Below are 21,734 nucleotides of genomic sequence, written 5' to 3'. Positions count from 1 at the left end.
TCGTATGCAAGAGGAAGGCAGAATAGGCCTACAGGAAAGATTGGAGAATACTGGGTTGGCAGTGAAAGACCTGCCATTGGGTAGAAAACTATGAATGAATTACTGTAATGAAGCAGTATCAAATGCGAGGTTATCTAACGTCAGTGAAATTGGTGAAACCAGAATGGTATATCGCGGGTGCTCGTGTAAAGGGAGTTAAGTCAAATTGTAAGATGTGTAAACTTCTCTCCTTTGGTACTGAATAAAACCCCTTTGCTACAAAATACGGAGCACTGTAACTGCATCATAGATGGAAGCACGATTTAACCCCTTTAACATAAGACAGAAGTAATCATGGAGGGTTCAAATCTTTACTTATCCCGCTTTAGCCAATTCATACATAACCCCTTTTACACGAGCACCCGCGATATTAGCGAAATGATACTACCGAAAATATGCCATGAGATTACCTGACTTAGCAGTTTGGGAAAATCTCGGCCTGCCATGTAATCGCCCCAAGCAGGATTCGAACTCACATCTGAAGGCGGCCTCGGATCATGACTCCAACTAATTACCCCAAAGATATGCCAGTAGTAATATTGGGTTCATTACTGTTCTCACGAAAGCTTGTCTTTGGACTGTATCTCAAGCTACTCCATGCTGTATTCTTACAATATATAATTCCCATTAGTCTACCTATATTCTGGGATTCTTTCTCTTCTGCCCCTTCGCCCCATGTAATTTACAGTTATTGTTGTCTGCTCCTTAAGAATGTACGTTTCGAGAAGACTATAAAGTGTGAAACTTTATCCACACTCCTGTTATTCTTTTTCATAAATTTTCTGAAAATATAGTTAAGTTATGTACCAATACAAATGTTAAAAATAGCATTTTATTTTGTGATTAGGGATGTTTGCAGGACGCAGGAGGCTGACTGGAGCAAACCCTACAAGCAAAATAAAATATTTTTTTAACGTGTGTTGTCTAATAAATTCAGGCAGCAGTTCATCCATGCTGGTATAGAGACAAATTTCTCCGACTTCTCCACTGCTGTACTCTCCCTAATTCTAATATTCAAACTTTATCACTTAAAAGCAGAAGTGCCATAGCTTAGTGGTAGAGCATTGAATTACAGACTGAGAGGTTCCCAATTTAAACCTGAGAAGTCCCTAATTTTTTATAATTATATTTAATTTTTAATTGTTTCATATAGTTATCAGTTGAAGCAATTTATTTAATTTGTGTACGTTTCGTAAATCAAATACAGTCACTTGTCATTGTTTGAACTACTTTATTGCTCAGTTGTGATTAATGTCTTGTGACACCTGGTGGGAGTGGGTATTGATGATAAAAGTTTCTCTAACTGATCACACGAACTTCTCGAGATTATTCTAGGTTTTACCTATTCCTCTTTTTCATTCTTATTTGTTGCTACTTCTTCAAAGTGTGTGAATTCTTACAACATTTCCCAAATCCAAATTTTAAACTTTCATTCTGTTTTGTATTGCAATAATTTTATTTTGTAGCAATGACTGTTCAGGAGACATCTCAACTTATTCAGCACCAAAGTAGCCTATCAGAATTCTCGGACGGTGCTAAAAAACCCATCGAAAATGCCCTCTTATTCAGTCTGAAATTGAATTTTCTGAACTTAAAAAATAGTCAAATCAGTCACAAAAATGATTTAAATCAGTCACTGTTATCTGCTTTATCTTTAAGACAGATATACTCTTAAAATAATGCAGATAATATTCAAAACTTAACATTGCAATATAAAGGCATAATGTAGGTAATACTCAAAACTTAACATTGCAATATAAAGAAAAGGCATTTCTTTATATTTAACACAAAAGTGAATGAGTAAAGAATTAATCTCAATCACAATGAAACATGAATCATGTTGCTGCTATTATTTAAGAAAATTTCCGTTTAAGAGAAATATTTTCTAAAGGTTCTTTATTTGCCAATGGAATCAGTGATGCAGTTTTAAATCATTTACCTTCCGATATTAGAATATAAACTAATCAAATCTTTCCCACGCATGGCTAAACTTTCACACATTTCTTGTTTGGAGAAGTACCAGTATAACAGAAGACGCATAGCATTCTTGTACTGTATATTATTCCTCTCCTCCACAATCTTGAGATATGTCATAGTTGTTTCTTAATGCTGTTTGTGTCTCATAATCTTCTTATAAGATGCATGGTACATATTACAAAGGCACAGATAACAGGCCTACATTTTTTCTAATAACCTTAATTCAACTTCACATTTTCTACTAATTCATTTTACGTAGTTTTCAATAATGCAGTATTAAATTAATATGTTGTAATAACAGTGAAACGGCTTAATACTTAATGAAATAATGATGCTACGAAAAAGTATAGGGCATTGGTATTTGACTCTCTGAAACATTGATAACAAATCATGAGGACTTGCTTATAAGAGCTCCTTTACAGTTGACAGATTATGCACGATTATTCATAATTCATTACGTTATATATATTTATTCTTTGCAATAGGTCTATGCTAAATTCAATCTATAAAAAATTTCTGAGGAAAAAACTGACATTTTCTTTCCTGAAAGTACAATGAATCCCAGCAAACGTTCCCAGTGTTTCTGTTAGCTGACCAGTAACAGTTCCCCACTCTACTGCCACTGCCGGAGAGGGGACTTGCCGCTGATCAGTCCACAGAAACACTGGGAACATTTGCTGATACTCACTGTATTTCACACTGACCTGTTTTAATCTCTTTTTGCTGAATACTATATTGCAATTCACATTTCGTACAAGAAAACTTTACTACCATTATATAGGTCTACCTGTGTCAAATAACACTGTTTCTGTAGAGGTCTAATGACAGCATCAATTCCACATCTAATCTCATAATTTAATTTTTGTATGCAAACCGGTTACTTAGCTCTCTTCAAAAAGTTTAATGATGGTTTACAGTGGTATTTTTTTAATGAAAGAATGAGTTTATATTAATCTAACAAACCACAAACTATTTTAATTATTTTATAATAATTACTATAGGCCTACTTTCTATACCACCCATATGTAATTGTGAACCTGTAAAAATATGTGGTAATATCACAACATGGTACATATGTGACACTAACAAAAGTAGGCCTAGTAACATGTTGCTTCAATTAGGCCTACTCGACATAGGCCTATATTTTCAAACTGGAACTTAAAGTATAAAATATTAATCACAAAAAAGAAACATTCACGGTACAATGAATGGTATTTCATTTCAAATTCATTAATTTAGCTGTACATGCGACAATATGTATTTAAAACAGTTTAAAACATGGTAAATATTTCTGAAAAAGTAAGGTTAGACACAAAGTTCATAAAATAAAAAACAGTGAAGCTTAACCTACAACAAAAGTTAAATTGAGTAGCATACACCAAAAGATTTAACGGCAGAAAATTAAGCACGTTACTACAACACATTTCATAGAAATTCTCTACCAATCTATATATTATCTATTTTTAAGGTTTGTGTGCTCTACTGAAGCCAACAAATCTAGATCCATATTTGTATTGACACCTGTCATAAATGTGCACGTAAGATAACGTTTTCACATTTATATTAATGGGAAACTTTGATTAAAGTAACTTTTATATTAAACTTGTAAATAAATTAATCAAGAACTTTACATGACAAGTCAGAAAGGATAGGCTTTTTACCGCCTGTGATGGATTTGTCTCGGCGTAGGCTACTTTGACATAAGCATAAGCTATTTACATCAAAACAAATGACTAAATTATGCATCTAAAATCAATCCAATATACGTTTTGTGCAATTTCTATAACGTATAAATAAATACAAATCTCAAATAAACTTACTGTCACATATTAAAAACATAAATCTTCTTGCCACTTTACTTAGATGGATTGAAGAGCCGTGAACATATGATACTTCCGGTGTGGATGAAAATATTATAATGCAAAATGCTGCTATAGTTTATTTGTTATGGATAAAATAATCAATTAGGACATCAATACGAAATTATATAGGTTCAAAACACATTATATTTACTATTTTGATCAGTGTAGATAACTACAATTTGAATATTAGGAGTAATTGACTAGCGAAATCTTTCACACTTTCACGGATAATTTTCATACAAGTTACCATGACAACAGCGTCTGTGCGAATCAGACGTGACAGGGGGTGTTCCTGAACAAAATTTCGATGTTCATAAACTCCTGATAAGAATTGTAAAGTTAGATAGTAGTATTGCCAAGATTTATTATATTCAACCATGAAGATTGTCTAATCATATTTATATTTGTATAAAAATAAATTAGGATTGTAAAATATGTATTTTATGGCTATGAATAGGAAATTCTTTCCTTACATCTTCAGCAAGAGTAAAAGGAAGAAAGTAAGTCTGCATCCATTCTGCTGTGTATATTGTCGTTTGATTTCAAAATAAGAGTATACGGTATTTGTACTTTATACAGTATGACATCGAATTGAATAATCCCTAATTATGAACTAGTGAGTAGAACTTCTGAAATACGGTATATAGCCCTAACCTGTTAATTTCAGCTTTGTACCAACAAATCCCTAGAATCATTCAATCCTTATGCTGAATTCCGATTTTTTTGTTAACACTGACCCAAATTCGTCTTTCTTTGTCATTCGTGTTAGAATTCGTCATCATACAGATTGAAAGTATTGTGGTGATACAATTATTTTGAGATTCTGATGGATATAAATATATCTCTAATATCAGAAGAGTTAGTTAGGCCTAATTTTTGCTTTCTGTCTGTCTGTTTTACGTAGCTACATTGTATGCGATGGATTTTGTGTGCTATATGAAAAGAATCCATGAAATGCGTCTACAATAAACTCTACTTAGAGCTTGATGTTAAAGTCATAAGTAGGAGAGAAGATCCGAAATTATATTCATAATTTTAGTAGGTTATTTTACGACGCTTTATCAACATCTTAAGTTATTTAGGTCTGAATGAAGTGAAGGTGATACCGATAGTTACCCAGCATTTGTTCATGTGAATCCTTGTTCATATTGTGGGAGAACACCGGAAAAAAAAAAAAAAACTCAACCAGGTAACTGTAGCGACTGGGAATCGAACCCGGGCCACTTCGTTTCGTGGCCAGACGTGCTAACCGTTACTCCATAACTGTGGACTGACACTCATGTTCAATTGTTTACTTATTAATCTTGATGAATTTAATTTTTGAAGTTAAAATACATAATTTTTATTATAGCATTATAAAATTTAAAAGAAAAAAATTCTCCCACCACTACCTGGAATTGAACTCAGGACTTTCTAATCCATAGTCAAGTGCTCTGCCAACTTTGCTATCCATCGTCTATACATCACTGATGCTGATACATAGTCATATTCAGTTTATTGAGAATTAATAGTTGAAGACTTTTGTAAATTTCGAATTGGGCTTTCCCAAAATATTTGTACTAGAACTGTTAGAGACTGAAACCAGGATATTTGGCATATCAAGTGAATGGCTTACTTTATAGTGCTAGTTCATTTGTTATGAGAGCTGTAATAATTAATCAGTCTATGTGACTTTTTAATTAACGACTAGTTGTCCATTTTAAAAGACATTGGAAGTAATTCCACTTTATATGACTTTATTCCAAATTATTTTCAGGCGAGTTACGATATCGTAATGATATCCACATAATTCGTTTTTCGGCTTATTGATTCTTCTTACACTATAGCCTACATATTTTATTATGTACAACAAATATTTTTTGAAAGACACTTTATAAAATACAGTAATTGAAAATCTGTACTGTGTGTTATTGTACCAGTATTCAAATTCTTGTGTGTATAATTTTTCATCTGTTACGGGCTTAAATAATTTACAGTTGCACCTATGCACATTGAAATAATAAATAACAAAATAATACCAATACTGACTACAAATTAATTTAATTTATAAAAAAAGACTGGACATGTGTTACCTTTATTACTTTTATTGCTATTAAAATTACATTTCATTTAAAATTATTTACAACTTTTGCACATAAATATATGGTACATCAATGTCATCTCTTAGCCAGGAATGTTACCATAGTTAAGTAGGAGAACCACAATAGAATAATAATAATAATAATAATAATAATAATAATAATAATAATAATAATAATAATAATAATGCAGTAAGTTACCGATATAAGGCATTCCACATCAAATCGAACAGGCTTTTGACTTTAATATTTCGAAACAATTCGAAAATTATTGTGTTTAGGGGGTTAAAAAAGAAACCTCGTATATTTTTATTTCAGCCAAAAAATTTTTTTGCAATATAAATCAAAATTGAAAAAATAAAAAATGGGCGCACATTGTTAGACAAACGATTGTAACGTTGGTTCTGTACGTCGCACAGACCTCATCTTAGGCTCAATTGAAAGTTTAAGAATTCATTGTAGTTTTATTTCACTTCACTATTATATTTTTTGGAATAATTTTGTTGTAAATACAACACTAACACATTTTTAAAGTTGAATTTTCAACATGTTCGCGAGAATTAAAAAAATTAAAAACTAATTTTATTTTCCGTTTAATTTTCTCAATGTATGTGTAATTTGAAGATGGAATGTGGAAACTGAATTGTAACGAAATATTTTAGAAAGTGCGCGAGCTGCCTGTACTCATAGGATGCGATAAGGATCTGACAGGAGGTAAAATATTTCATCAATGCTGTTGAGTAAAACTTCGTTGCGGAAAATTACACTAATCCTCATTCCATAGGTACATAAAGGCTCTGCATACCTACAAGCATAACGCAAAATCCTTCTGCGCCCCAACCGGTGATTAGTTCTGTGTTCACACCTGAAAATGAGGCATGCATTGAGATATGTGGAGCAATGACAGATGACATGACATAATAGATAATTATTTTACAATATCAACCTAAGATAAAACATTGAATGCATGCGGGATTTTTACAAGAATGTACTTACATTATGAAGTATCCACATTAGGTAACAAACTGTATCTAAAGGGTTTTCCTTAAGGTACCTATGATGTTTTAGGTCTGAATTACCGGTAACTGGCTAGCCATTATAGCTTGCACTATTACTGTATACATATTATGTTGCAGGTCGTTAACAATACGCAATTTAACACTGGACAACACTGACAAAGTATGTGTGTTATAGTACAGAATAAACAGCAAATAGTAATAGAAACTGACTGACCGACCGACCGACCATCGTTTCCACATCTTTCTCGGTTAGTGTTTCACGACCATTACACGATGTCCTTGTTAGGTTATTATGCCTCATTGCAAAGGTTTGCTGTGGACCCCACCTACAAATCACATTATTTCGTGACAACCTTAATTAAGTTTTTCAGCTGCTTCAAATATCGTATAGAAAAACAGCAAGTCTGTCATTAATATTTCGAAAATGTATAACATGTGCTTTCAGAAAGGGGTTTTGTTTAACAACTTGCAAGATTTTTATGAAAAAAAAACATTATTGAGAAAATTATACACAAGCAATGGGTGGCAGTCGATAGAACAAATTTAGAAATTATACAGTCACAAGATGAGGGTTTTTTTTTTTTTACAAAAGTTGTCCACAAAATTAGAAGTCCTTGGACCCCATGCATTTATTTGACAGCTGCAAGTTAAATTTCTCAGAGGACGGAAAAAGTATAAGGAGGAGAATGCTTAGTCATATGTGATTTTTCGAAAATTATGCCTTCGTTATTCAAGATTCTGTGCAGGATTTTCACTGTAATAACAATCAGGGCACAGATCACGGTGGATCTATTTGTATCTATTTCACACAAGAATAGAAGTGAAACACAGAAATCTAGTTATAATATCCGAGTGCCTTGAACATGAAACCAATGCAATTCATATTTTTCAGCATTATTTAGTAACGTTTCTAAAGGAGGAAGTAGGGTTTATTAATAAAATTATTTAATTTTTTGGACAGTACAAGTGCACAATATAAGAATAGAAATAATTTTGTAAACATATGCTACCATGAAAGGGATTTTGGAGTATCCGCAGAGTGGCACGTGGAATGACTCATATTCATAAATTCAGCATTTGATTTCAGTAGCCTACTTTATGCATAGTTGTACTTTGTTAAGTGTCTACAATTTTGGTCTTTCTTACAGGTAGATATACGCTTTAATCATGAAAAGTCTGGCAATCTGGAAAACAGACAAGCACAGCTCATGGCACGTGGACTGCCAAAGCAGAAACCAATTATAGGTGTTAAGCATATAATTTTGGTGGCTTCTGGAAAGGGTGGTGTTGGAAAATCCACAACTGCAGGTTTTTTTTCCTAGAATAGTAAAAATGACAACTTTTTTTCAAGCACAAAAGTTAATGAAAAAATGTTGTACTTAAAATATGTAGATTCATAATCGTAAATATTTTATTACTGGTAATAAATAAGTGGCTATGGTATTAGTTTTAAAAGTTTTTATTATTATATGCTATACTCCTTCTCTATTCCAGTTAATCTGTCAGCAGCTATGAAAAGTGTAAAACCAAACAAAGTAGTAGGTCTACTTGATGCAGATGTCTATGGTCCTTCTGTACCACTTATGATGAATCTCCATGAATCTCCCCTAATAAGCAAAGGTATAAAGTTTAACTAGTTTCTTTCTTGTACTATAAAATACAGCCTTTCATGTTGACTGTTTCATACATTGAATGAAGAAAGTTTAGTATATGTGGGTGATTCAAATTTGATCTAAACTTTATTTGTGAACATTATACAACATATCAAACATTGAAACCCTTACTAATATCGACCCTTCCATGTCCCAAGAAACCGTAGCCATTACCTTTTAAGAAAACAGAGCAAAATGGGTTGAACTTTTTGCCAACATCTCTAGCAATACAACACGCATTTCAATTTATTTTCAGATAACAAGATGATACCATTAGTCAATTATGGAGTACAATGGTAAGTCAATGTTCACTTGTCCTTAGATTATCTTAAATAAGACAACTTACGTAAATTATATTGCATAAATTAAAAACAGTAGACAATGCTATCAGTGAATGCACTTGTGTTTCTTTTTGCATTGCACAAAATCTAAAGGCAGTTTTGTAACGTTGCAAAGCTGAATTTTGAGATAGCTTAAAACAGAAATATGCATCACTTTCTAGAAGAAAGAGAGCGGTATGCTATTTATAGATTTTATATTAGAGCAGTGAATATATTTTTCTAATTAAGTACTTAGAGATGATTTTATACATGAAATATTCATATGAAATTCCAGTAATTTTACTAAAAATGTAGGGCCGTATTCATAGACATTTTTAGCGCGGGCTTCCGGTGGATGATCAGCGTTTTTCGCATTCATAAACCAGTGTTAGTGATAGGATATGATTTGAATTCTGTACAAGTAACCAGTGGATAGCCGGGGCTAGCTTAGTACGCTCGTAGCGCGTGCTGCGAAATGTCTATGAATACAGCCCATAGAATTTATTTTAAAGCACTGCACATAATGATAATTTGTTTTATAATTGCTCAGATTATTTAGTTCATGATTTTTTCTTCATATAAGGAGAACTAATATTTCAGAATTGGTGTAAGGAACACAAGGAAGTGCATTCCAGAAGTTACTTAAAAAAACCTACTAAAACAAACATACACGTGCATACACATACATGGTGGAAGTAATATTTCTTAGAGAACAAAAAATTCTAATACCATATTAATTCCAAATTAATACTTTTCTTAGAAAAAAATAATTTTCTCCTAAATGTTAACACTGTTTTACACGATATTATGTAGGCCTACTATTAATACGATTCTGATTTTTACTCTTATCATAAGAGAAACTGGTAAGAAATGATTTATCCCTTTGCAGTTTTTAAATAAAATGCAAGGTTTCCTGCAAATTAAATAAAGAGATTAATGTGTATCGTTATTTCCTGCCATTACGAAGTCTGGCAATCCTACTGCAATAACTAAGGAAAGGAATGCTGCTATTCAGACTGAGTTTTTTTCATAGGTGAGCCAACAATGCACTGTTGAAAAATTATACAAATTTTCAGCCTAATTTTCTAATTAACCACGCACTTAATTACAAAACGTAGTTTTTGTTTATTAAAATACATTGTATTATCTCCTTCAGTCTGGAGAGTTATGTCATTTCCACTGTGTATATGATGCAGAAACAATGGAACAACAGACTTCGTAAAATAATAGTCAAGGCAAGTAAAATTTTAACAGTAAAGCTGTATCTGGAAATATCTTCCTTCATTGCTAGAGGGTATCAAATTTGTAGATAGCCTATAGTGTTCCTGCAAATAAGTTTAAGTATTTATTGCCTGAGGGTAAGATGATTGTCAGACAGGCCTTGTTTATCACGAATTAAGTGAGGAAAGGGCAAGAACGTCAGATGCTTACAATACTTCAATAATAAAACGAAAACAAATGCCACGTAGGTACTTAACGCTACATAAACATAACACGTTTTCCACAAGACATTGCAAAATTTGTTCAAATTGGAATCTACCAGTCTGAATGCATGCACTGCACACTAGCACAGAAGGGATTGGTGTATTCATTGACACATTCACAATGATATTTGCTTAATTAAGTCTCTGCAACATCAATCTTTGCCATCAGCTCTTCATTCTCCTGATATCTTACAAAATGCTTCATGTGGTTGCACAGAACATGTTTTTATAAGCACAGAGTAGAATATTTAAAAGACACTGTAGTGTTGAATTCGAAGCCCTCTAGCAGTTGTAATGTCTTAGATTGTTAAAAGTCGTCTTGACTCCATGTGTTACCACAAGAAGATTGTTGGTCTTTTTTTTTCTGCACCCTGTACTATATATTTACATGGGTACGCACACTACTCACTCACTTGCACATACATAAGTATATTTATGATAGGCCTAACAATAATGGTTTTTAAAACTTCTTCCTCTACACCTGAAAGCTAATAGTTTGTGTATTTCCATCGAGATTAATTCTGAGATATGATGGCATTCTTCCATTTGCGTCTTTCTAAAGGTTTTTTTTTTTTTTCACTGAGTTTTTAAATAAAATACCCGTACGGAATAATTATTATTCTCCGAGGAATGGTGAACAGGAGAAGAGTTCAGGGCAGAAGAAGATATCAGATGATAGACGACATTAAGATATGTGGATCATATGAGGAGACTAAGAGGAAGGCAGAAAATAGAAAAGATTGGAGAATGCTGGGTTTGCAGTGAAAGACCTGCCCATGGGCAGAACACTTGTGTCTGTATTATTCTCGGTTCTCAGCCAGGTAAGTTGGATAGTTGCTTCCAAGCTTTTGATGATTAGCTCTGCCATCTTCTTCAGGGATTGAAGTGTCATGGGCTATGTCTAGCAGGTATATAAGCAGTCAGCAGGGCTTCCCACTGCTGGCCAATCAGGAGCTAGTTCCTAGTCCCGACTGCATGCTATGTTCTGGTTGGTCAATTAGGAACTATTTCTTAGTCCCGACCACCTGCCGTGTTCTGGTTGGTCAAAGCGTGTTGATTGCAGGTTTCCATGTTGTACTCAGCTGTAGGCCCGTCCCTGTTGAAATCATTGCCATCTAGTTGGATTTCGATCCCTGAAGAAGATGACAGCACTAGTCATCGAAAGCTTGGAGCAACAATCCAACTCACCTGGCTGAGAACCCGAAAAGAATTATTCCATATCCAATGCCGGAAAAGCCTCAAGTCCTAGAAAACACTAATAATTATAATTTGTGTTATGATCATCCAATATACGACATATATCGGGCAATTTTACTTCATTTTTTCTTCCATTTCAATTACTGTTATCAGATTATTCTTTGTGGTTAGTTACATGTCAACTTAATTTTACTTTTTTTCTCTCCAAATAATTATAACCTACTTAATTTGCAAATAGCATATGTTTAATAATTTTTTTCCAGTATGTCAATGGGTTTCCTTGTTGATGAAAAATCTCCTGTTATGTGGAGAGGGCTCATGGTAATGAGTGCATTGGAAAAACTGCTGCGACAAGTAGCCTGGAATGCTGTGGATTATCTAGTGGTAGACACACCTCCTGGCACTGGAGATACTCACCTTTCTCTTATACAAAATCTACCATTGGCAGGTATAAACACACTGTTTTCAAAGAAAATTACACTGCACAACAAATTTCCGTAGTCTTGAATTTTCATAAAATGAAAAGTAGCTTACTTTTTTCTTAAATTCATGTTCCGAATATACGAAATTCAAAATATCGTACAATCTGAACTTCATTAGTACTTAGTACAGTTTCTGGGGGGAGGAAAAAAAAAACCCTTGAGAAAAATACAGAACCTTAATTGTCAGTAAAGGGTCTTATTAATTCCATCAGTGTCAGTTCAGGTCTTAATCCTGTCACTCTTAATGGTTTCTGTCATTGTAATGTATGATAAATTGTCTTGCTAGTTATGTTATGATTTAGAAACATTTCCATTTAATCTAGATAACATGGAAAATTCTCGAAGACCAATTGTGTATATTTTATAATGAGATTTATTTACTACTACTTACATTATTCTTCATACTGTTATGCACTTCTTAATATTTTAAGACAATTTGCAGTAGAGAGTAGGCTATGCTTTACACCTCTCTTGCTTCATAATTCTTTAGACATTCCCAATAATTTTGTTTATTACTGGCTCTTATTTCTAGAAACGTTATATTTTTTCTCTTTACACACATTACTTTCATATTAATTATAGAACTATAGTAAATATTTAAGTACTTATACTGTTAAAATGTTCGGTATCAATTTATAGATACTAAAAGTTCAGAAGTCTACTCATTTAGCCAGTGAATGTCTTCCACCCTGTCAATAAAACTTTATTTATGGAGTGTTGTGTTTAATCTTGATCTATAAGTGCTTCCACTGTAATATCTACATCTCAATGTAAAATATTTAATTTTTAGAACCAGAGAGAGCCATGAAAACAAGGCTGTCAATTTTCTTAGGACATCAGACTGATTACTAGGAAACTTTTATAAATAATATACTTAAAGATTTTGTTAACTTCATTAACATATTCAATGATACGCTCTAATATTTAAGTTTAAATTATTAATATAAATATAATTACAATAATTCACATTACAAAAAATAAAAGAAAAAACTTTAAATTATATAAGCAAATTGCACATAATTTTATATACTCAGTTAAGGGTGACTGAAGCCAAACATCTGTGTGAATATTACAAAAATTGTACATAATTTTACTTGCTTATATGATGTCATTTCTGAATGCTTAGACATAGGCACCAACTCCAAGCATTCTTATGGTTATTTCTTCTGTAGAAGTTTGCTGTAGAGATCTCACAGTGATGAATTTAAAGAGTTAGCTTACAAAAGTGCTTCTAAACTACAAAGTCCGCCAAAAAAATGTATACACTCTTTGTCAGACTGTATCGGGATATTGATATTGTCAATTGATTTGAATTACGAGTATGTTGTAGTATGGTCTTTTGCTCAACAGATGTCGGTACTTTCATCATGATAGTGAGAAAAAAAAATGGCTGGAGCACGCTTGACGTTCGAGCAGCAAAAATGCATTCTGAAGTGGTTTATGAGGTTTGATAATGCCATTGAAGTGCAGCGTCAGTGGAGGGTGGAGTACGAAACAGAACCCCCAACCCACCTAACAATTAAATGCATTATTGACAAGTTTGAGGTGCATGGAATGATTTGTGATATTCACAAAGGAAGATCGGGAAGACCGCGTACAGCTACAAGTCCTGCTTTGTGCTGGAAAGGTTTGTTACTTCTCCACAGAACTCTGCTATGCAATGTGCACGTGAAGTGGGTATTAGCAGTACAAGTGTATGACGAATTCTGAAAGCTGCTAAGTGGAAAGTTTACATCCCACGATTGCTGTACATGATTAATGATGACGATCCTGATCATCAAATGAAATTTTGCGAATGGCATCAGCGAATGGTAACTGAAGATGAACAATTTGTGACGAAGGTAGTGTGGTCTGATGAGGCCATGCATGCTGGAGGACCTTCGCCTTGGGTCCATAGGCCATGGAAGTCCATGGATCGTAACCACATGCTATGCTACCAATATGAATGATGCATTGAATATTTTTTATCCATTGATGGGTAGGTACTTCATTCACCCAAGTATCCCCCATCTATGGGTGATGTACCAAAGCCTTAGTTCTTTTGCCGCCATGGGCATTGCTTTCAATGTACCATGAGAGGCAAACTATACACACCTCATGATAATGGAGCAATGTGGAAATGTCAGTGGAGGAAACTGGAGTGCCCTACAAAAATCTATCACCAAATACTGTTTTTGTCCACAACAATTTCCACTTGGACCCACCAGGAATCGAACCCTGGTTACTAGTGCTCTAGCCATTTGGCTAACGGTGCATCCAAAAAATGCTACGAATATGATAATGGAATGAAGTTAATGCCTAAGATGGGGTAACAAGAGAACTCTGAGAAAACTCCCATTATTGGCCATGTACACCAAGAGTATCACTTCCCCCTGGTAAAATAGTCTGAAATCATAGTGGTGCAGTAGTTTGCCATTGTTTCAGCATTGGCAATGAGGGTGATCGTAAATTTTGAAGAAATAGTGAGTGATGGCATAGTAAATTGGACTATTCTGAGAAAAACAGCTCAAGTGCTGTCATTGTCCACCATAAATTCCACTTGTACTTGTTGGAACATTTGAGCTAGACTGTCTAGCGTGAAAGGCCAATCTGTTAAGCAAATAGTGCGTCCTTACGTAGTTTTTAGGACACAAGAATACATTATTTTCATTATTTAGTGGTCTAGTGGCAACAGCACTGGACTTTTAATATTGTGGACCTGGGTTCGATCCCCAGCGTACTCCCGATATATAACTTGTGTTGGGCAAGTTTGTGGTCCAGGTAACACAGGGGTTTTTTCTGGGAGCTCCGGTTCCCTTGTGGCATCTCAACAAATCGTCATCTCATCACAGCTATGACCAGCCTCCTATGGCACACCCTGGGCAATGACTCTGTTGGTAAATTGGTATACACAACTGGCTTCATATGGGTGAATGACGAAAAGTCAAGTGCCTGACATTAGAAAAAAATATATATATATATTTTTTTTCTATTAAAAATATTTGTAATTTTTTTTTTTTTGCAGGTGTAGTACTGGTAACGACACCACAAGCTGCAGCACTTGAAGTAACTAGAAGAGGTGCCATTATGTTCCAGAAATTAAAAGTGCCCATTGCAGGAATAGTGCAGAATATGAGTACAGTTGTTTGTCCAAACTGTCACCATTCTCTTGCATTGTATGGCAGTGGTACTGAAATCTTAGCTTCTGAATTAGGTACTGAAAAAAATTTCATTATATTAACAGAACTATAGAGAAATAAAAGTAATTAGTACAGTGCACTTGATTTGTTTCCTTACTGCTAAGTGACCCATTTACTGTCCTTAGCTATGCTGCCAACTTTCATCATGCAGCCCACAGGATATCACAAAACAATCTCTTGGACAGTCATTCATCACTGCATTGTTACATTAATAATAAACATGGAATACATATACAAATATGTTTCAATGGATTGTTCAGTCTATAACTTATCCTGCTTTGAATTGACTTTAAGTAAAGTCAAACATTAAAAATATTACAGAAATATGTGAATGACAAATGTTTTCGCCATTACGACATCTTCAGGTCATGAAACAGGTGTTCATAAAACATTGCATGATTCACGACCTGAAGATGCCGTATTGGCGAAAACATTTGTCCTTCACATATTTATGTAATATTTTAAATGTTTGACTAGACTTAAAGGCAATTCAAAGTAGGATAGTTTATAGATTGAACAATTCATTGAAAAATATTTGTATATTTTTTAACTTATCAAACCAATATGTCAATAAAGATATAAAATACATAGCTATATTTAATTATGTTCTATATGAAGTATTATATACAGTAATTTAGTCTTTCTCAGGCAAAACCTTGTTACCTCCAGCTATGCTTTTTCCAGACACACTGAATTTTTTCACAAATTTATGCACATATGACGACTAAGAATTCTGACACCTAAATTAATGAATGAATCAATCAATGAAGATAAATGGAAGGAAAATAAACTAAAAGGTACACGAGTACACATCCTGGCAAGTATTCTGGGGTCTTATCTTAATTTTGTGAGCTCTTAGACTAAAGTCACCTGTCTCACTCTAATTATACCATTCCACTTAAGGGACCTATCAAATTTTGCAGGGAGAAAAAGCCGAAAGTAACAGTAGAAACTCAATCAATCAATCAATCAATCAATCAATCAAAGGACATTATGGAGCATGTCGACGCCATGTCGATTTCACAAAATGCTTCCACTCTGTTCTGTCTTTTGTTAGTTCCTCCCATTTGGTAATTCCCAATTCCATGCATTCCTTCTGAATTTCATTTTTCCATCTACTTCGAGGTCTTCCCAGTGACCTTGTGTTGTTAAAGGTGTTCATATATATTCAACTTAAAGGATGAAAAAACCCAGTCAAGCACAGTCATCAGTCATCCGCAATATCATACATGAAAAATTTCTGCAACCCTTCTTTGCACTTGTTGAGGAGGGTTAGTGAGTACAAACACGTACTTCCTGTTGTAAACGAGAAATCTATTCCAATCACACGATCACCACAAAAGAAATTCTCCCTCATAGTGATTGTCAGACCAGCAGGAAACCTAACTCCTTTCTATGGCCACTGAGTAAATCCAATAAATTGTCCTGTGTTATTTTATTGTTAACTCAGGCCTTCATCCTAGCCATGGTACTGAGTGTGAGGCATGCAAGGGGAAATCATAACACTACTGTAGGATTAAGTACTGCTTAGTGGTAAGGAAATAAAACAGGCAAACTGTATTTGCATATGGAAGAATGACGGTGATAATCTTGTAATGTAGACTGTAAAGCACCAATTATATTATTATTGTAATTGTTTAGAGTTTGTGTTAAATACTTTTATTAGCTATCACTATAGTAAAGGACAATATAGTCTGTGAGAGCCCATAATAATCAATCAGTGTGAATTTCTTGAAGTAGAAAGAACCTTCATAAAGGGTAAAAGAATATATGATATTGCCTAAAACATTGTTTCTTGGTTTCAATCTTTGCAGGAATTGACGTACTACAAGACATACCATTAGATAAAGCAATAACAGAAACCACAGACAGTGGGAAGCCCATAGTAATAGCAGAGCCCAACAGCTCACAGGTACTGTATAGTAATTGTAATTAAACGAGTTAAAAGAAATGGAGGAGAGTTATTAAAAGTATTATAACATTTTTAGTGAAAAAAATACTTGTGCAGTTATTTAAACTTTTAGACATTTTGATTTGAATACAGATCTTATGTTATCTACGACTGCAAGTTATGCAGGATACAAATAAAAATAACAAAACATATTTTTGAAATTGAGAAAGCTCATCTCGCAGACTTTAAATATATTTGGCAAAAAAAAAAAGATTTCATTTCTTGCAACATTTTGCAAAATTGAGAAAAGTCAGAAATGTGTTACAGAAAAAGTTCATGGAAGGCACATGAATACGAAAATAAAATAAATTAGCATAGATTTTAATTGTCCAGATAAAATCTAGATACGAGTTGTTATGAGGTTAGCATAAAACTCCATGTTGACTACGAGAGTTTCATGAAATATTCAAAGCACTGGCAACATGCTCTTTGTTGTACAGTAAAATCCCTTGTATCCGGCACCCAAATAATTGGCAATACCAAAAAAACAGCACTTTTGGCTAGGCCAAAAAAAAAAAATCATTCATGCGAAAGGGAAGAGATGGATGAAGATTTGATTGGTTTTCATGGATCGCACATACCGCATATTGTGTTTGTATTTACATTGTTCATACATGAAAACAGACAGAAAATGCCTTATGTCCCTGGAGTAGATCGGGTAATGTCACATTGGTAAGTTGCCACTTGGGGCTTGCAAATAATGCACAGAGATGATATCTTTCAAACTACCACTTGAACTTGCCCGTTTCGAGGGGGTGCTAAATAGGAAAGTGTGAAATTCTCCGTTCCTACAGCACGTAAAAGTTTCATTTGAGTGATAAATAGCATCATGGCTACTACCCCTGAGCACAAGAAGAACATCCTCACACTGAAGCAAAAGCTTGAATTACTCGAGAAAATGAGGAGAGGAGTTAGTAGATCCAAATTAATGGACGAATATAAAGTTGGAAGTTCAACTTTATACGATATATAGAGAAACAAGGGCAGTCAAGTCCGATGATCCATAAATAACACTGAATCTACGAAATTGTGGAAAATCGGAAAACTGTACATCAGTTAGAATTAGAAGAATTAGATCGTGTTCTACACGAATAGTTCCCAATTAAAAGATCTGAGGGAATGTGCATTTCTGGGCTGATGCTACAAGAAAAAGCCAAAGAATTACACCATAAAATTAAACTGCAAAGTGAGTGTGTGGATTTTCCGTTGGGTGACTTAACAGATTCAAAGAGAGACATGGAATCCGAAAACTAGATGTGTCCAGTGAACAAAGGAGTGCCAACAAAGTGTCCACAGATCAGTTTATTAATCAGTTTTAGAAAATTGTGTCTGAGAGTAATGTTAGTGCGGAACAAATGTATAACACAGACGAGACTGAATTATTATGGAGGTGTCTTCCTACAACAACACTGGCGTGTGCAACGAAAACCTCGCCTAAGGACTTCAAACAAAACAAAGATCGTTCAATGAATATTCGAATCGGAAATTAGTGTATTTTTGTGTTAAGTGATGTGTTTTAATAAAGAAAATCCACACAGTTTTATGTTATTTAGTTATGATCAAATGACTGAGAAATAAAGCTTCATATGGCTGCAGTTTCAACAGACTGGCATTACGAAGAGGTAATTTGTTAAAATACTTATTCAATTATCTGGCAAAATCTCGTATCCAGAAGTTTCCTGGTCCCATTGGTGCCGGTTAAGAGGGATTCTACTGTATCATGAAATACTCTTAATCTGTGGTAGTTATAATTATACTTTTCTTATCATTTACAAAAAATATCCAATATATTTTTTTTTAATTTCAGGCTGTTGCATACAAAAACCTGGCTGAGAAAGTAATGGGTTTCTTAGAGAAGCAAGAACAATAAGTAATGACATCTATGTGCATTTTGTGAATATAATATCACAGTGACCGAAGAGACATGAAAATATGAAGAAGCAGATTAACACTGAACCTCAGAATTTATGTTTACAGGAGCATAACTCAATGAATGAATAACTACATGTAATGTAATTCTTATTATTTGAGAGATCTCAAGTTCAATCTCCAACACCTGTTTTGATTAATATTTGCATAGTCCTTCTCCTCCTTTCCAGATAAATATCTGGATAATACGAGGATAATTTCAAAATAAATGCACAAGATGTCACCACCTTGCAGTGACAATTACAATAGTCATGAGTCTTTCGTCAGTTGTAGCCTGATATTTGAGACATAAAATGGGTTTTTTAAATATCATTTTCCATATCATAGCCACTGGTGTTCGAAATAACCCGTCAGATGCTGTGACTCATGCGGGCCACTTCAAAAGAAATGCATAGCAATTTTTACTCACTATGAACATGTAGCAAGAGTTGAGACTGACCTACATACTGAAAAATACCGATTCAGCTATTGCAGTCTGCTGGCTTTATGTCAACAACTGCTAACCTGAATGCGGTATGATGACATGGAATAATTAGTTAATACGCACAAGTGAACCTATAATTAAACATAAATAGGAAAGTCCTAGAACAGATATAGATGAAAAGTAAAAAAAGAAAAATTTTTATTGTAGAAAAATTGTCAAAAGTAGCAGATAAATAAGTTTTAAAGTTTAATGGTTATCACAATTGGTTTAGACATGCACTAAAACCAGTCTAAGTGCAAGTTTGAACCAATAAATTACTTATATTTATGATAGATTAATTAGGTATGAAATTGTGTATTTATTATGTGGCCTATAACTATCTTTTTTCGTATGTAGATCAAATTTAAATTATTAAGTTTGTACTTTTGTAAACTAATATCAATAAATAGCACAAAATAATGCTCATCATTTACTTACTATGAAACTGATGTTAACTTTCCAGTTCTCAATGCGGGTTCCATCTCACCAGTAACTTCTCAGCAGTGCAAAAGATTCATAATACCCATTAGCTCTCATTTTGTTGGACATCCAAATTCGTTGGATAAAAGCAACAGATATCGAGAGTTAAACTCCTCTCATGGATATTGTCAACTTTGGGAGTAAGTCGAAGCCTGGTGAACTGAATCTGTAGGAACCATAAGGTACCAGATACATAGAACATTTCACTTATATTTGGCCAACCGTGTTGTTAGAACTCTTCTTACACACTGACGTGCATTCTATGGAAAAAAAAAGACACTCTTTGATGTATCATGTTTGTGGTCTGCATTTTTCAGCACAGTTTTTGTAGTAAATTATGGTAATACAGAACTGCAATAGTAGATTTGTTACAGTAGAGGCAACAGGTCATCATTCTGTCAAGATGACAATGACATGATCATATGTGAAGATTATCTTCTTCACATTGGAAACTTATTGGTAGGTAGAATTCCTTGGGTCTTGTAGAGTTACAATACCTAATGTCTCTACGTATGTCATTTCGAACACCAACTGATCCACTATGCAAAGCAATGTGACAAAAAACAAAGGTGCTAAATCCAGCAGAAGACTCCAGATACAAGGTTAAAATTGGTGAAAGTGATTATTGTATCAGCCACGCATCAATACTACCATTTTATGTATTTATTTTGAAATGACTGTCATACTTAAAGAAATAGAATACGACAACCTCTTTCCAAATCATTCCTGATTAAAAATACGTAATTTTGTTGTCTCACTGACACTGAATAATCTCTGCAATTGTAAGTTTTAAAATATAAGACAAATAATGTAAAAGTAATTTATGTTGACTATAGTGAACATAAAACCTATTGTGGAAATTACATGATGTGTGGAAGCCAAGGTTGTGGGCTCGAATTCCGCCTAGGATATACACGTTTGTTCATTGTTACTGTGATATCCTACGTGGTTAAAGTATTGACTATGCTTGTCGCTAGTGTTCTACCATGTGTTCATCTGAAACTGTCAGGTCTAGAAAAGTTGCGATATGGACTTCAGCTGAGGCCCAATATTGGTAAGAAGAAGAAGAAGAAGAAAAAGACTCATATTTTCCTCTGCTATGTGCTTCCATTTTCAGTCACGAAAAGGATTTCACGGTGTCTCTTGTGTATTCTTGCCATTGTTTTTCAGAGTTTTGGGATGGCTGATTTCGGAGAATCAGGTTTCTGAAGACATTTTGTATTAAGCATTATAATAGTAGGCTAGAGCAAGCTATATTCTATTGAACTACAACTAAAAATATGAACCATTACTCATTTTAATAATGCTTATTTTGTTTATAAGATACATGAATGATTGTACTGTGATCACTTTCATTACTGACGAACAAAAATATACGGAGTATAAACATTATATCGTATTTTCTCTTTTATTTTATTATTAAGGGGCATGTAGAGGTGATGTAGTGAAGATTTTTCACCGAGGAGCCCATGACCAGAAATGAGAATGGAGTATCTACAGCACTGTGAGAGATTGCTTTTCCTTTCTTGTGATGGCAAACTTTCTACGCATTCAGTAGACTAGTATGTGGTACCAGCACGATGGTGCTCCATCGCACTTTGATTGCCTGGTCCGTGCACATA

At 33.9% G+C, this 21,734-nt stretch overlaps 2 protein-coding genes across 3 annotated transcripts in view; one reads left to right on the top strand and one right to left on the bottom strand.

Annotated features, from left to right (window-relative positions):
• LOC138710800 (nonsense-mediated mRNA decay factor SMG7-like) overlaps positions 1 to 3,907 on the bottom strand; it is a 49,149-nt gene extending 45,242 nt beyond the window's left edge. The window contains exon 1 of the mRNA XM_069841923.1: positions 3,837 to 3,907. The gene's annotated coding sequence lies outside the window, so the exon portion shown is untranslated. The remainder of the gene's footprint in view (positions 1 to 3,836) is intronic.
• A 230-nt stretch (positions 3,908 to 4,137) lies between these two features.
• On the top strand, positions 4,138 to 21,504 carry Nubpl (NUBP iron-sulfur cluster assembly factor, mitochondrial). 2 transcript variants are annotated; one of them, XM_069841925.1, is made up of 8 exons: positions 4,138 to 4,378; positions 8,124 to 8,283; positions 8,470 to 8,595; positions 8,884 to 8,923; positions 11,892 to 12,076; positions 15,115 to 15,303; positions 17,104 to 17,201; positions 19,048 to 21,504. In XM_069841925.1, the coding sequence occupies exons 1-8, from the start codon at positions 4,313 to 4,315 to the stop codon at positions 19,108 to 19,110; spliced, it is 927 nt and encodes a 308-aa protein (XP_069698026.1). In that variant the 5' UTR covers positions 4,138 to 4,312; the 3' UTR covers positions 19,111 to 21,504. The 2 variants fall into 2 exon arrangements, with proteins under 2 accessions (XP_069698026.1, XP_069698027.1); XM_069841926.1 differs by lacking the exon at positions 4,138 to 4,378 and adding an exon at positions 4,398 to 4,494.
• Positions 21,505 to 21,734: the final 230 nt, after the last annotated feature.

Source organism: Periplaneta americana, chromosome 12, assembly GCF_040183065.1.
Source record: "Periplaneta americana isolate PAMFEO1 chromosome 12, P.americana_PAMFEO1_priV1, whole genome shotgun sequence".
NCBI classification, from domain to species: domain Eukaryota; kingdom Metazoa; phylum Arthropoda; class Insecta; order Blattodea; family Blattidae; genus Periplaneta; species Periplaneta americana.
The sequence above is the reverse complement of the archived record's forward strand: the minus strand, read 5'-3'. Positions and strand labels throughout refer to the sequence as shown.

Coding starts and splice junctions, on each gene's coding strand:
- Nubpl (XM_069841925.1), top strand. CDS start 4,313: ATGTATTTTATGGCTATGAATAGGAAATTCTTTCCTTACATCTTCAGC. Junction 4,379..8,123: donor GCAAGAGTAAAAGGAAGAAA/GTAAGTCTGCAT, acceptor TCTTTCTTACAG/GTAGATATACGCTTTAATCA. Junction 12,077..15,114: donor ACAAAATCTACCATTGGCAG/GTATAAACACAC, acceptor TTTTTTTTGCAG/GTGTAGTACTGGTAACGACA.